The sequence below is a fragment of the Musa acuminata genome, chromosome BXJ3-11, assembly GCF_036884655.1.
Source record: "Musa acuminata AAA Group cultivar baxijiao chromosome BXJ3-11, Cavendish_Baxijiao_AAA, whole genome shotgun sequence".
Classification (NCBI taxonomy): Eukaryota; Viridiplantae; Streptophyta; class Magnoliopsida; order Zingiberales; family Musaceae; genus Musa; species Musa acuminata.
In genome coordinates, this window is record NC_088359.1 from 4,330,169 (window position 1) to 4,344,104 (window position 13,936).

Consider the following 13,936-nt stretch of genomic DNA (forward strand, 5'->3'; position numbering starts at 1 on the left):
GAGCTGGAAATTTAACAGGATGAGGTTTCCCCATCAGTATCCACATTGACGACCACACGATCACATAGTGGGAGTAGCAATTGAACTATAGTATTTACCTGCAGAAAAAGATGGTAAAACCCATAACAAAGCACTAGACAAAGATAAATTGCAGCGAGTTATCACGTGTACTTTAAACAAGAAATTATGCTCAAATTGCACGCAACCGATCATCAAATTGATCACTAGCTGAAGCCTGCCAGTTGACATTCTCCCTTGTAACATTACTTCTTTGCAGAGATAAAATCGTAAGGCACACAATTCGAAATTATCAAAGACAAGGATCATCTATAGTTATAGGTAACTTGTCACACGAGTATCGTTTTCCCTGATTTGCTTGCTTTCAATGCCAGTCTTACAAATATAGGTCTATCAACCACCAGACCTATCAGCACCAAGTCATGTTCCTTCGTGAATGATCAACCTATCTCTCTCTTATATTGTGCAAGTAACATCCTCTTTGATTTATATGGCAACTCAGATTGTTAATAGAATTCTTCATTACCAACTTGAAGAAACCTCCATGAACCCTGCAGAGTCACCAAGAAGCCGCTTAGATGATTTATGGCCTGATTAAGGGGAAAAAAACATTTGAGATGTTCAAATGGATTGAAAATAAAGACAAAGCATACTGTCTAAGCATGCATTTAAAAGCTTAATATGTCATGCTGATAACAGCATCCTGTATCAAAAACTTTATATTTCATGCTGATAGCAACACTTCAGCTGCTTCAAGCATTTACAGGCAACATATGAAAATGAACATTCGATGAAATGGGATCAGTAACCCAAGATAGCATTAGATGAATCTCTTATGTATGAGCATGCATTAAAAAGCAAGATACATCATGTGCATGGGAGCATGGAACAATATGTTTTGCCTTTTGCGAACTTAAACGCATCAATAAGAAAATAAATATGCATGACGAATCAGAACACACTACTTCAGCATGTTCTTCTAACTTCCACCAGCCAACATCAGTAGCAGATTAATGTTCCTAGAAATTCCATAAGATACACTGGAATTATGAAACAAAATTGTGCTCCCAATGAGAAGGTTTAAGACAAAAGCATTTCAATTGGTTTCCAATTATTCCTTCCCTTTTATTATACTATATACAATGATCTTCATGGACAACCAGAGCCAACAGTAGAATATATAAAATATTTATGACATTACTGGTTTATTCTAGCAACAGGTAGAACATGGCACTGCTTTCTATAAAAAAATTGAGTGTTACTACCATTCCTGGGAGTTTTGAACATTTGAGGGTGATGTATCGAAAAAGAACTTTTTAGTTCCTGTTGAAGCATGAAATCCAGATACAATTCCTAAAGCAAGTTTATAACATCAGCCGTACTATATCATAAAGAAAAGCTACAAATACCTAGGATTTAGTTTTCCGCATCTGTGCCTCAATTTGCTTCATTCTCACTCTACTTTTATTTGATAAAGAAAATCAGTTAACAGTTTTTACGGTGTTCTTTGTGAACAAGAAAGAACATGGGACGAGAAAGACAATGTTGCCTTGACTCTCTTCATGGGAACAATCTTGAGAACATACAACATCCCCTTCAGATTGGAAACTAAAGCTTCTTGTGGCTTATGGGCTAAACTGTCCAGTTGAACTTGTCCAGAAGACTTAACAAAAACTCTCTACCATTATCTTCTCAAAAACTAAATATACAATGGATAGAATTTGTAGGGTCAACAAGATTCATCTCCAAAATATATCTTTCACTTTAAATTTGTTTGTTCACCTAGATTTCACAACAATACAAGTATCCCTAAAAGTAGATGCTACTCCTGTCCAAAAAGGTAATGTAAGATCAATATAATTCTCATGGTTTTATGGAATCCTAAAATGAAAAATAATAATGATCACATGTTGTCTAGTGAAATTCAAGAAAATAGAGGTATCAAAAGTCAAAAATTCATATGGATGGAATTAAATCAAAGATCAAAGCAGTTCTTATTAGTCAAGAGGAATATCTTCTATAAATAGCACCACGACATGCTAGATGTTTTCTTAAATACCACTAACCATTAATGTTTCCCTATATACAAGGATACAGCACAAACCCATCAGCATTTCTAACTTTCTTCACAAACACTGAAGTGAGCATTTCAACTGTTGTAAGCTTATATGTGTACTACATAGACTGGTGGAATGCAGAATATCTCTAAGGACTTATTTATAATTGTTTTCATCCTTCTCTTTACCTTGTGTTTTGAAATATCAAAATCAAGATTTAGTGCGTCAATACTACCACATGAAGAGTTGAGTCAGTGCCCAACTATCAAATCAGGGAATAAATTCCAGATCTCTATCCTTAGCTTAAGCAGTGGAGACCACAAATACACTCTTGAGTTGACTTTGAAATCTCATTGACAATTGTGCTACATTTGTATCTGTGGTCCATAAGATGGTGCTAAGAAAAAGCATGCATATACATTTGCACAATTAGTGTTTCCACATGATTTGTGTTTACCAAGATTAAATAGTTTCCAACTGACAGAAAATATGAAGAAGAGAGAAAATGAAGAAAGCAATTTACCTCACTAGACCATCAAGCAACTTGAAGATTCCGAAGTTTATCACAGTATGGTGTGGGATAACTCCTGGACCACTGACGTCTTTGCAGTTCAATACGACAATATCGGCTCAGTATGCTTCTATAGTCTCTAAAAACATTGTATTCAAGAGTCTCTCTTGAATAACTTCCTAGAGGAAACTCTCGTTCAAAATCTTCTGACCTAACAAAGTACTGTACTCCATCTTTTGCAGTAACCTTAGGAATCTCGTATACACGAGTCTTCTGCAAAGAATAATGTGGCTCCGGGAAAGGGAAATACAAAAACAGGAAAAAAAGCAAGATTGGCAATATCTGAAACAAGGCTATGAAACTAAACCCTCCACCTCCTCCTTGAACATTGTGTTCCCTGAAATGCTGGCCCATTCCTCTTGCCCTGTAAGCTCGTTGGGTGCGAAATGCATTGCCTTGAGTACCAAAGAAGAAAGACCTAAAGATTTCATCCGGGTCGAAATCCTCATCCAAGAAGTCATTCTTTGTGGTTCTCCTCCTCCTTCGCCTCCTCATGTTAACGTTTTGCAGGTTGTACTCGGAATCTTCGGCCACACCAATCTGATCATAATTTCGCCTTAATTGCTCATCACTCAGATACTTGAACGCCTTGGAAACGGACTTGAAGGCCTCCTCCGCTCCCGGTGCCTTGTTCTTGTCAGGATGCACCTTAAGCGACAACTTCCTATAAGCCTTCCTGATTTCCTCGACCGAGCAATTCTTCTCGACCCCGAGAACGGCATAGTAATCCTTGGTCATTTTGATCTGACGAATCAGCCTAACATGATCTTCCGTGTAGTCATGTCCTTCACCTGCAGTCTCCGCCGCCTTGGAGCACGATGGCTCTTCGCGAACTCGATCTGCTGCTACCTCTTCCTTGCGGTTCACAGCATCGGAACCATCTAACTTCTCGCAAGCAACAAGCAAACCATCCAGAGGAAGAGAATGATCCAATCTTCGCGCGATTCTGATGAGTTTTAGAGCCCGCTGCTTATCTCCGGATGCTAAAGCGGACTTAGCTATCTTGACGCATCTTGCAGCTTCATCCTTGTTGCCATCCATAGTTCATCAAATCCCTCCGTATTCTACAATCAAATATTCAAAGAACAAAAATCCCCAAATCTGAATTGCTATCAGAATCTCCACTCACAAATTCATAAGGGCCTCACGAAACAAAGTAAAGAATATACATACATCCCAAAATCCCCGAATCGAGGGCTCGGAACAAGAACAAAGGAGATCAAAATCAAACAAATAACCTCAAGAATTGAATTCGTCGCAATGATATAGGATAAGGGATTGGAGAACCTCGGAATCCAATCCAATACAGGATGAATGGATCGGCCGCTCAAAGCCCTAGAAAGAAATCGATCCCCCGGCAGATCGGGAGTCCGTTTGGGATGACTAACCGGAGCGACGAAGTTTAGCACGAGAGAGGGGCGGGTGAGGTTTCCACACACGGCTTTGTGTAAGGGGCGTGTGGAAAGGGCCTCATCATTTGCCACGTAAGGATGGTCTTATATATGAACCGTAGAAACCCGTCTCTAGCGAGAATGCTCCCCGTACTCGAGGCACCGGCGCTTCGGGACAGGCACGCAGTCATATAATTAATATCGAAATTGACATCAGACCTAGATCGGTTTGCGCTGACGCGATGTGAGTATGATCGGCGGCCTGCGCCGCCTTTGATGAATATCGAGATTCGTGACACGTCATGATGGATGGCGTTGATGCGATGAGGATATGATTTGCGGGCTGCGCATCCTGTGATAAATATCGATATTCACGTCAGGCCTTGATGGACGGCGATGATGCGGCATGGGTATGATCTGCTCGTTGCACGTCCTATGATTGAGATTTGCGTCAGCCCTTGATGGCATCATATGACTAATATCGAGATTCGCTTTAAGCCTTGATGGACGGTGTTGATGCGGCGTGGATATGATCTGCGGGCTGTGCATCCTATGACAAACATCGAGATTCGCATCATCCTTGATGGATGGCGTTGATGCAGTGCAGTTATAATCTGCGGGCTGCGCATCCTATGACAAATATCGAGATTCGCATCAGCCTTGATGGATGGCGTTGATGCGATATGGGTATGCGCTGGTGATATTGATCTTGTGAACCAAAAATTAAGGAGAAATTTTTACCCAAAAAAAATCCGGGTTTTCTTCATTAGCCCCACATATTTTAGAATGCTTCAGTATGATAGAATTCACCTACCAAAATTAATTAGTTGGGTTGCTTGAATAGATTTACAGTTGCTTAGTTCACTTGAATGGTTAGTTTTCTAGTTTAGTAGACTAAAGTATTATAAATTTATACAGAAAATATCATAACTTATTTTCTATTATCATTCGTTCATAATAAATAAATATTAATATTTTAAGAGTTTTAAAATACATAAAAGATGTATTTATAATTTATAATTTTTATTTTTTAAATATATCAATATGTTCCTAATTTTCATTAAAAAAAAATCAATCTTTAATATATTATATTTTTAAGATCTAATTAAAAAATAATGTTTTAGACTAATTAAAGTTTGGTTATAATATCTTTGAAAAATATTATAATGTAATTATAAATATGGATGAATTAGTTGGCTTATAGCCATGATTACACCTCCATCCTATCGCTCGTGCCACCCCTGGTTACTTCCCACCTACTCTTCACTTGTCACCCTCCTCTATTGCTTATGGCCCCCTCATTCATTTGTGATTATTGATGTAACACTTCAATCATCTCACAAAAAAAGGATCAAGACTAAAATTAGTTTATAATAATATGATGAGTGTATTATTATTAATTTTAGCTTAATTATTTTGATCATTAGTTTAGATCAAATAAAGTCAATGGGCTAGTTAGTCTATCAAGTTTGAGTCGTGAGCTAATTTAGTATTTGAACATAGTGAAAAGGTCTAAATATAAAATAGATATTTATGCATAAAGCTAAAAAAGCTATAGAGCTATAATTAGGCTACATCTCAAATTTACTATGTTAGAATTTCATCTGGGTTATATTAGGTCGAGAATGTTCAACCCTTGAGTAGAAAATAATATAATATTTTGATTAGTTTCATATTGGAATGGGACAAGACTAAAATTATTTTATAAGAGTTCAATGAGTATATTAATCATAGTGACAAAGGTACAATGCTAACATTTTTAGGTGATTAATTATGAAAGTGATATGGGGTAAAATTATTATTTAAAATATTTTTTATGAAAATTTTGAAAATTGGGTTGTTGTACGAAAATTTTTCATAATTAATAAAATTTTAGAATCCACCTAAAATAGTATAAATTTTATAAAATATTATAATTGAATAATATCTCTTTATTTATCATTATTATTCCATAATTAATGAACCCAAAGAGATAAGTCTAGATATTAAGTGACGAAAGAAATTTTTCATCGTTTATATTGAAATGTATTAAAGTTATTTTTTATTCCCATCCAAAATCACGTATATTATTGTATAAATCATTTTATAAAACCTCAATACATATAATAAATTCGATAACTAAGGTTGGTATAAGTTTGAACTAATTAAATCTCAGTTATACTATTTTTATTTAGTAACAAAAAAAAAACACTATCACTAGATAATGTCTCATTCTTTTTATCATAATAACTTAACATAAATATTTAAAAAAAAATTAAAATACGTAAACCAAAATATAAAGTGACATGTCATCTTTTATTTTGGCATGTACTAAAACAATTTTAATTTCCATACAAAATCATCCTTAAACTTTCAAGTAATCATTTTATAGAGCATCAAAATGTACAATAAAATTGATAATTAAGGTCGTTAGGGGTTGAACAAACTTATCAAATGATTATAGTGTTTTTTAATGTAATTTTTTACATATGATATGATTTTTCGCTATACATCAGATTTAATGCAATTATATAGGAATCATTATTAAAATAGAGAAGGGAAAGTTGCAACAAATGAAGTATAGAACACTAAACTACAAAAAAATATTATGGATTCTCTTCCCTTTGAATCTAGAAAGATTACTACACAAGTGATAAAGTGAGTATTGATTAGTTTCCTATGCTTTTGAGCTTTGAAGAGCTGAGCTTTATTTATTTATTTATTTTTTTTGAATATAGAGCATTAATTTTATTACACAACCGAGATAATATATTTTTTTTCTCGGAAAAAAAAAGACTAAAACGAAGGAAAATTCATAAAGCAAAGGAAGAAAAAGAACTTCATTTCTTTGTTTTCCCTGTGCAGTGAAATGCTTTTGTTTTGGGCTCCGGCGAGGTCTCGCCAAGGTGGCCTCTGCCTGAGTTCTGCTTCTTCTTACCGGTGCTCCGGCGAGGTCTCGCCAAGGTAGAGGTTTGTACTGCACCGCAATCCTCGAACGAGATAGAAGAACCCCTGAAGTCGGAGTCTCAATTCACTTTCGTTTACGTTGGCTCGTGTTATACACGTTCTCCTCCACTATACGACCACTTGTTATGCTGCGCAACCTTATCAGTTCTGTCATCTCGGAGATGGCGGACGCACAGGTGGTTTTCTCGAAACCATGAGCACTCACTCTCGCTCTCTTTCTCCCATCGCATTCCGCGGTATGCTCACAGCGTCTACCACACGTTCCCCCGGATGCTCTCCGCCACCCTTTTGCAAGTGGTCCAACGAACAACATGATGCATGAGTCGAGAGAGAGAGAGAGAGAGAGAGAGAGAGAGAGATAAGATAGAGAGGCGTCTTCCATCTCCGTTTTGTCCCTCGAGGACTGTGGGCGGCTCTCAGCCGCAGGTTCTGCTCCTCCGTTGTCTTGTCCCGTAGCGTGTATTATTGGAGGCATGTATTCTATCCTTAGTGCGAATCTATTTGTATTCTACTTACTACATTGAGGTTTGTCCCGAGGCTATTGAAAGGAAAGACACTGTGTCATCTATGTTCTATGCTTTCATGAACACTGACACATTCCTCTTTATGTTCATGGCAGATTTTTCTGTGCCGCCACTGTCGATTGTGCAAATCTTTCAAATCCTTATCGGTCGATTGTCCCAGAAAATATTTCTTTTAATTTTTTGTCGAGCGACATCTCTTTCAAAATTTTAAACAGTGATTTTTAATTTAAAATTCCAAAAAATACCTTAAAAATTTATTATGCATTTTTATCTAAATTTTAATTTTTTTACCATAATTATATATATATTTTTAAAAAAATATTATATAGTATTTTTGAAACAACACTACATGGTATTTTTATTTTAAAAATACTATATACTATTTTTAAAACAAAAACGTGTTTTGTGTGGATAAAAACCAAACCATAAAAATAATAGTTTTTTTGAAATATATTTTTGGAAGATTAAAAATAGAGGATCACTGTTTGATAATTTTGAAAAGATGATATTTTTTTCGAGCAATTGCTCATATTTATTTATCTACTAAATATATATAATATAAATATTATATATTTAGTAATATTATCATGTATTAGATTGTTTCGAATAATTTAATTTTCTAGATATTAAATCTTAAGATGATATCAAAATATGTCATGAGTCTAAAGTCTATCCTTTTTTTTAATGTTTAATTAATAATATTTAACAAATAAAGATTTGACAGATCTTTATAAGATGCTAATTAACTCAGTTAAATTTAACAGATCATTATCTAAGGTTCTTGTCTGGATTCTCCCACTTACCTTTGTAAAGAATTATCCATGAAGTATGGGTTATTTATTTAGTCTAATCTTTTTTTTATCACAAATAATTTATGTTCTAATTGACTTAAAACAAAAAAAAAGTAAAATCGAACCGTCCGTCCATCTTTTCTATATTTTTAATATCAAATTAAACCTACAAAATTTAGTAAATATATTTGTTAGAGATTAAGGCTCTGCCTACACCTATATATTTATGTTTTAAAATATATTAGATAATATTATATCTTTGGATTATTTTATATTATAAGTTATAGATGCAATTTTTTGTTTTTATTTTTTCTATCAAATTGCTAACAATATGGATAAAGGAAAAAAAATCTAAAACATACAATTTAGAGTGGAACACAACAGTCATTCATGTGTTCACAATTGTTTATTTTTATCACTTTTTTCCCATTGCCCTTTTTTTTTAATGTAATCTCAAAAGCCAAACAAATATGTATTACTCCCCCCTTAAAAATAATTGAAAATATATAAAAATAAAAAAGGGAAAAAAATCTAAGAAAAAAAATATAGAAAAAAAAGAGAAAAAAAAAGAAAAATCGAATAAGAATAATGAAGAGAAAAATAGAAAATAAATAGGACTCTTTTCATTATCCAACTATTCCTTAAAAAATAATATAAAAAGAAATACACTGTATATATTGAGCTAATCTTTTGGTTCCCTCCTCCTCCCCTCAATTTTGCTGTCATCCCTTGTTCCCAAAAAGATCTCATTTTTATCGCTCCGATGACCTTACCGTCCTCGTCCGCCTCCTCCACCGCGGCCACCCCAACCACCGACTCAGGCGGAGCCTCTTCCCCTTTCGCGCTCCTCTCCGACGACATCGTCCTCAACATCCTCGCCAAGCTCGAGGTCGATCCCCGCGACTGGGCCCGCCTCGCCTGCGTCTCTGCCCGCCTCTCCTACCTCGTTCGCAACGTCTGCTACCGCTCCCGCTGCTCCCGTTCTCTCCCCTCCGATCTCCTCCCCTCCGCCGCCGCCTCCTCCGCCGCTTGGCCGTCCCTGTACAAGATCTCCGTCTGCTGTCCCGGTCTCCTCCGCGCCGGCATCCTCCTCGAGCACTCTGACTTCGGCCTCGAGCGTGACATCGGACCCCATATCTTCGTACCCCCCCTCTCCTCCTCGTCCTCCTCCTCCTCGTCTTCCACCTCCAGCGATCCCCCAAACCCCCTCCCTCTGATCCCTTCCGAGGCCGCCGATTCTTGTTGGTCCCTCTTTGATGACCTCTACTTCGACACGGTCTACGATCATTCCGAGTCCCAAGATGCCACCTTGACGCCGATCGATCCGTCTACGGGTGAATCTCCCGTCAGAGTCGGCTCGGTTGCTCCCAAGAAGAGGAAGAAGCAGAGGGTTGGGCCGGTAGGCTCCCATTTGGCTTCCGGGCCTTGGTCTCTTAGCCGTGAGCAGGGGAACAAGCTGCTCGCCAGCCGTTTTAGGGGTGATTGTCTCTACATATGTGACTGGCCTGGATGCATTCACGCGGAGGAGAAGCGGAAATACATGCTATTTAGAGGGGTTTTCAAGAACTTTAAGCGATCAAGAGTGTGGAAGACGATAAGCGACTCGAACAGGGGCAAGATTGCGTTGGACTGTGCATTCTGTGCTTGCAGGGAGACCTGGGATCTTCACTCTGCATTTTGCTTGAGGAGGGTCTTTGGGTTTCATGATGACGGGGAGCCAGTTGTCCGGGCATATGTTTGCGAGAATGGGCATGTCTCAGGGGCATGGACTGAGAGGCCATTGTATGCTTAAAGATGGAATTCTTTTGAGTTCAAAGTGCGTGTTTTGGCTGGTCGATTTGGTTTTCAAGAAGTTTTATATTGTTTATCTAAGATTCTGCTAGTACTGATGGTGTTGGGATTTGGTATTATTATGTTAATTTGACTGAAAGTGGATAACTTCCCCTGGTTTCTTTAAAAGTTCGGATGTTTAAGCTCCAATAATTGTTTCATTTCTGGATAATGCTTGGTATTTTAATTTGTCATTGGACGAAGAAGGACCTTTTATTGCTTTGTTAGTTAGTGCCAAGAAGTATGTTTGTTGTGACGACAATAATCCATAAACATCGCCATGCAACAGCCTGTGAAGTTATGGCCATTTTACTGTCACCTAATTTCTTATTGCTTTGGTTGTCATTATTTGAATGTATTTAGTAAGGTGTAGTTTGAGGGGATATTCCATCATCCGGCTGCATCTTTCTGTATCTTATGTATGCTCTTTTTCTGGTTCTTAGTCTCCTACATTCATCAACTTATGTATCTTTATTTTATGGTAGTAGGCAATTTTTAAACCTATAAAGTTCATTTATGCTCATTCTTGCAGAACGGAATCTTGCTATGGGATAACAGAGGCAGTACCGATACAGTAAAATATGCTAGGTTTGGAGGAACATGTGCTAGGTAAGCATCCCTTTGCAACATTCTTTGTACTGAAGGAACTTTTTTACTGCTGCTTAAAAACTAATCCAGAAGTTTGTTGTAGGAGCTGCAATTGCTTCGCTTATTTGATAGCTGTACTCTACAAATTCAGCTGTGTTTTTCTGTTTTGACTATTCCATTTGAAAGTAATTTGTGTTCTCAATTTCAACAAATTATATTTCAACAAAGTACTTTACAATGTGCAGGGATCTATTTCAACAAATTATCTGGATCCAAAATTTGATGGTTCTTAAAGACTTCCCACCCAGTTGTCCTGCAAATCCAGTGTTCTATATTGCAGTTTCAATTAGGAGGGCTTCTGTATTTCGTTGATGGATTTTCTGGGGGAACACCTACATAGCAATTCTAACTCGAAACATTTTTCTTATGAACAACATTCAATGTGACAAGTTCCACCCATGCATCTATGTTTGGCCTATTTTTTTTATTTTTCGCTATCCTTGTTTGCATCTTCCATCTTACCTTCAACAGTTCATTCTTTAATGGGAAATTTATCTCTGCTTTAGTGAAACTATTTTATTGAGGCTCTGGGAAATTCAGTGGTGTCAAAGTAGGGTATCATGTTGCAGTTAAAGCGTTTGTAGGGTAAATGGTGATTTCTGCTTCAGATTCGAACAACAATAGAATGGCTACTGAGTGACTAACATCTGATTACAATCTGAGTTTAAGATTTTGTTATGGTGAAGAGTTGTCTTAATTATTATTATTGTGGAGATATGGAAAATTAGCTTAAATTGTTGGCCTATGGATCCGACAGAAGTTTTGTTGAAGATGGCATGTAGTTCTCTCTCTATTGTTTTAAATGAGAATCCAAGTTTGGAAGTGCATGTTAGAAATCTGGTAAGTTGCAGATCATTGTTAGAAAACTGGTTGCCTTTCTCATGTTTTTCTTCTTTCTTTCCATATTTTTCTGTATGCACTTTTACAGGAAAAAAATACTTTCTTTGTTTCTATTTAATTTTATCATGCTATTTTCATTCATGATAAATATCTAATTATTTGAATAGCATCTTTCCTAATGGCTTAACATTCTAGCTCATAGACCACAAAAGAACTTAATATATCTTAAGTTGTCTATCTCAGGGTAAGTTGGTGAACACTTAGCAATTCTAATGTCCCTCAGCTTTACAATTCTGCTTTTACTCCACAAAGAATATCTTCTTCAATCTACATTATAATTGGCACCAATGTTACATCCTAGTAATGTTCAAAAGCTAATTTGGTTTGATTTGCTTCTGGGAAGAACATAATTTAAAAAGAAAAACTCTAAAATACAGCAACGATAGGATAGCTGTTTTTTCAAGTGGATTTTTTTTTAAAATATTGGTGCCATGGTTTGGAGGGCCAAGTTATTAATTCGTTCCATGTGCCTAGTAACATAGCAAAAAGATTCCTTTTGAAGAGTATTGTGGCTGTAACGTCATCAAAATGTGCTAACAATGATGTCTTGATTTAAAACATAGAATTGCTGGACATCTGCTGGGTCATTAACCTCCATTTGTATAAGTTTTTCTCTACACATCACGGAGGATCTTCTTACCCTTCAGTTATTTTTCTCTTCAGTCTTCAAACTACAGTGTTGAGAAATCTCTATAAGTAGCATCCCGATAAAGACTTGGTTTTTGATTCGTCTGAGATCAACCTGACACTTGAAAAGAAAAATCACTATTTTTATGGGGTTCAGAATTTAATGTACATTATGTGTGGAACATATGCATTTGCCTTTTCTTGTAGATAAATTAAAATGATGATTCCAGAGTTTATGCCAAGAAAAGGCATAGTTCTGTGAAGATATGGTGCTCTTTATGAGCGTTTATTGATATCACAGACTTCTACATAGATATTGTGCTCTTTATAGCTGTTTTTGGAGTTATACATCTTCGGGCAGGTTGATAGAATTGAAGTTTGACAGATTTAGGTAAATATGTAGGGAAATATAGTCACCTGCATCTTTAGCTGCAATGCGGAAACAAGTTCTCTACTTGTAGGGATAGGACTGCATATATCCAGATGTGCATTAACAGGAGCCTCATATACTGGGTTCATCCTTCTACATCTTTAGCTGCCATGGTTGTTTGGAGGCTTGTGGTAGTGATAGATTGGGCAGACATTCAGTTATGCTTTTTGAGCAACGATGTTAGTAGCGGGAGAAATAGCGACAGTACTTTAAGAGGTTCGCTATCATGATAGATTAGATTAGGTAGATGATTTCTTTCTTATTCTACTTTATTTCTGTGTATTTGCTACTAATATTTCTTTCTTTAGATTAGGTAGATGATTTCTTTCTTATTCTACTTGAGATTAGGTAGATGATTTCTTTCTTTTCATTTTTGTGTATTTACTACTAATATTTTCCAGTTTCTCTTTAGTTCTGTTTATACATTCTTGGTAACAGTGATGATTGCAGTGCTAGTCCTGTTGTCTTTGGTATAGTATCTTGATTGTTTGGTGCTTAACTGGAAATTGGACTGTATTGTTTGTTCTATCTTCTTACTTTTGGGGAAAGCTTAAGTTTTGGATACCATGTTCTTTGTTCATACATAAGTTATGAGAGAGATTCTTCGGTTGCCGCTTGTTCAACTGTAGGAACTTTTTCTGCAAGATACAGTTAGTAATCCCAAGTTCAATTTGCTCCATCTTTATTAAGAAGGTGATATGAAATATGAAATACCAAAACTTCAACAGGTTTTGATTTTTTTAATACTGCCTTTCCAGCATACTGTCTTCATTTATAAAAGAAGTGAGAAAGATAAATGCTTCTTGAATTGTCTTGTCCAACACTAACCCTTTTCAAGTTGTGTAATTGAATCTCTCGGACTTGTTAGACAACTATGTTAAGATCTAGTGTTCCTTTCTGCATCAGAGAATTCCTTGGCATTCTTAATGTACTGATCCCCCAATGTAAATTTGTCTATTATGTACATAAGACAACACCAAAAAAGTTTTCCTATGCTGAACTATTAATACCGGTGTTTCTGGTCTTAGGTTTCTTTGTATGTGTTCTTCTTGACATTATGCACCTGAGTTAGCTCAAGTTATCTACCATGTGCTCCCAAAAATATGTTTGTAGAAAAGTCTAACCAAATTAAAGTCGAATGAAGTGTCATGCTTAACTTGATGTTAAAATGCTGTGGTAGACTAATTGATGATTTTTATGACC

The 13,936-nt window shown here is 36.3% G+C and overlaps 2 protein-coding genes across 3 annotated transcripts; one reads left to right on the forward strand and one right to left on the reverse strand.

The window, feature by feature from the left end:
- Positions 1-134: 134 nt before the first annotated feature.
- LOC103970475 (chaperone protein dnaJ 49) lies at positions 135-4,133 on the reverse strand. Of its 2 annotated transcripts, XM_009384261.3 has the most exons (3): positions 3,820-4,133; positions 2,599-3,710; positions 135-569 (listed from the first exon to the last, which is right to left on the reverse strand). In XM_009384261.3, the coding sequence occupies exon 2, from the start codon at positions 3,685-3,687 to the stop codon at positions 2,611-2,613; it is 1,077 nt and encodes a 358-aa protein (XP_009382536.2). In that variant the 5' UTR covers positions 3,688-3,710; positions 3,820-4,133; the 3' UTR covers positions 135-569; positions 2,599-2,610. The 2 variants fall into 2 exon arrangements, with proteins under 2 accessions (XP_009382536.2, XP_009382535.2); XM_009384260.3 differs by having other exon boundaries at positions 2,599-4,133.
- Positions 4,134-8,985: 4,852 nt separating this feature from the next.
- LOC135653373 (phytochrome A-associated F-box protein-like) lies at positions 8,986-11,299 on the forward strand. The gene is made up of 3 exons (XM_065175288.1): positions 8,986-10,114; positions 10,661-10,737; positions 10,962-11,299. Exon 1 carries the CDS (start codon positions 9,062-9,064, stop codon positions 10,088-10,090), a length of 1,029 nt encoding a protein of 342 aa, XP_065031360.1. The 5' UTR covers positions 8,986-9,061; the 3' UTR covers positions 10,091-10,114; positions 10,661-10,737; positions 10,962-11,299.
- Positions 11,300-13,936: the final 2,637 nt, after the last annotated feature.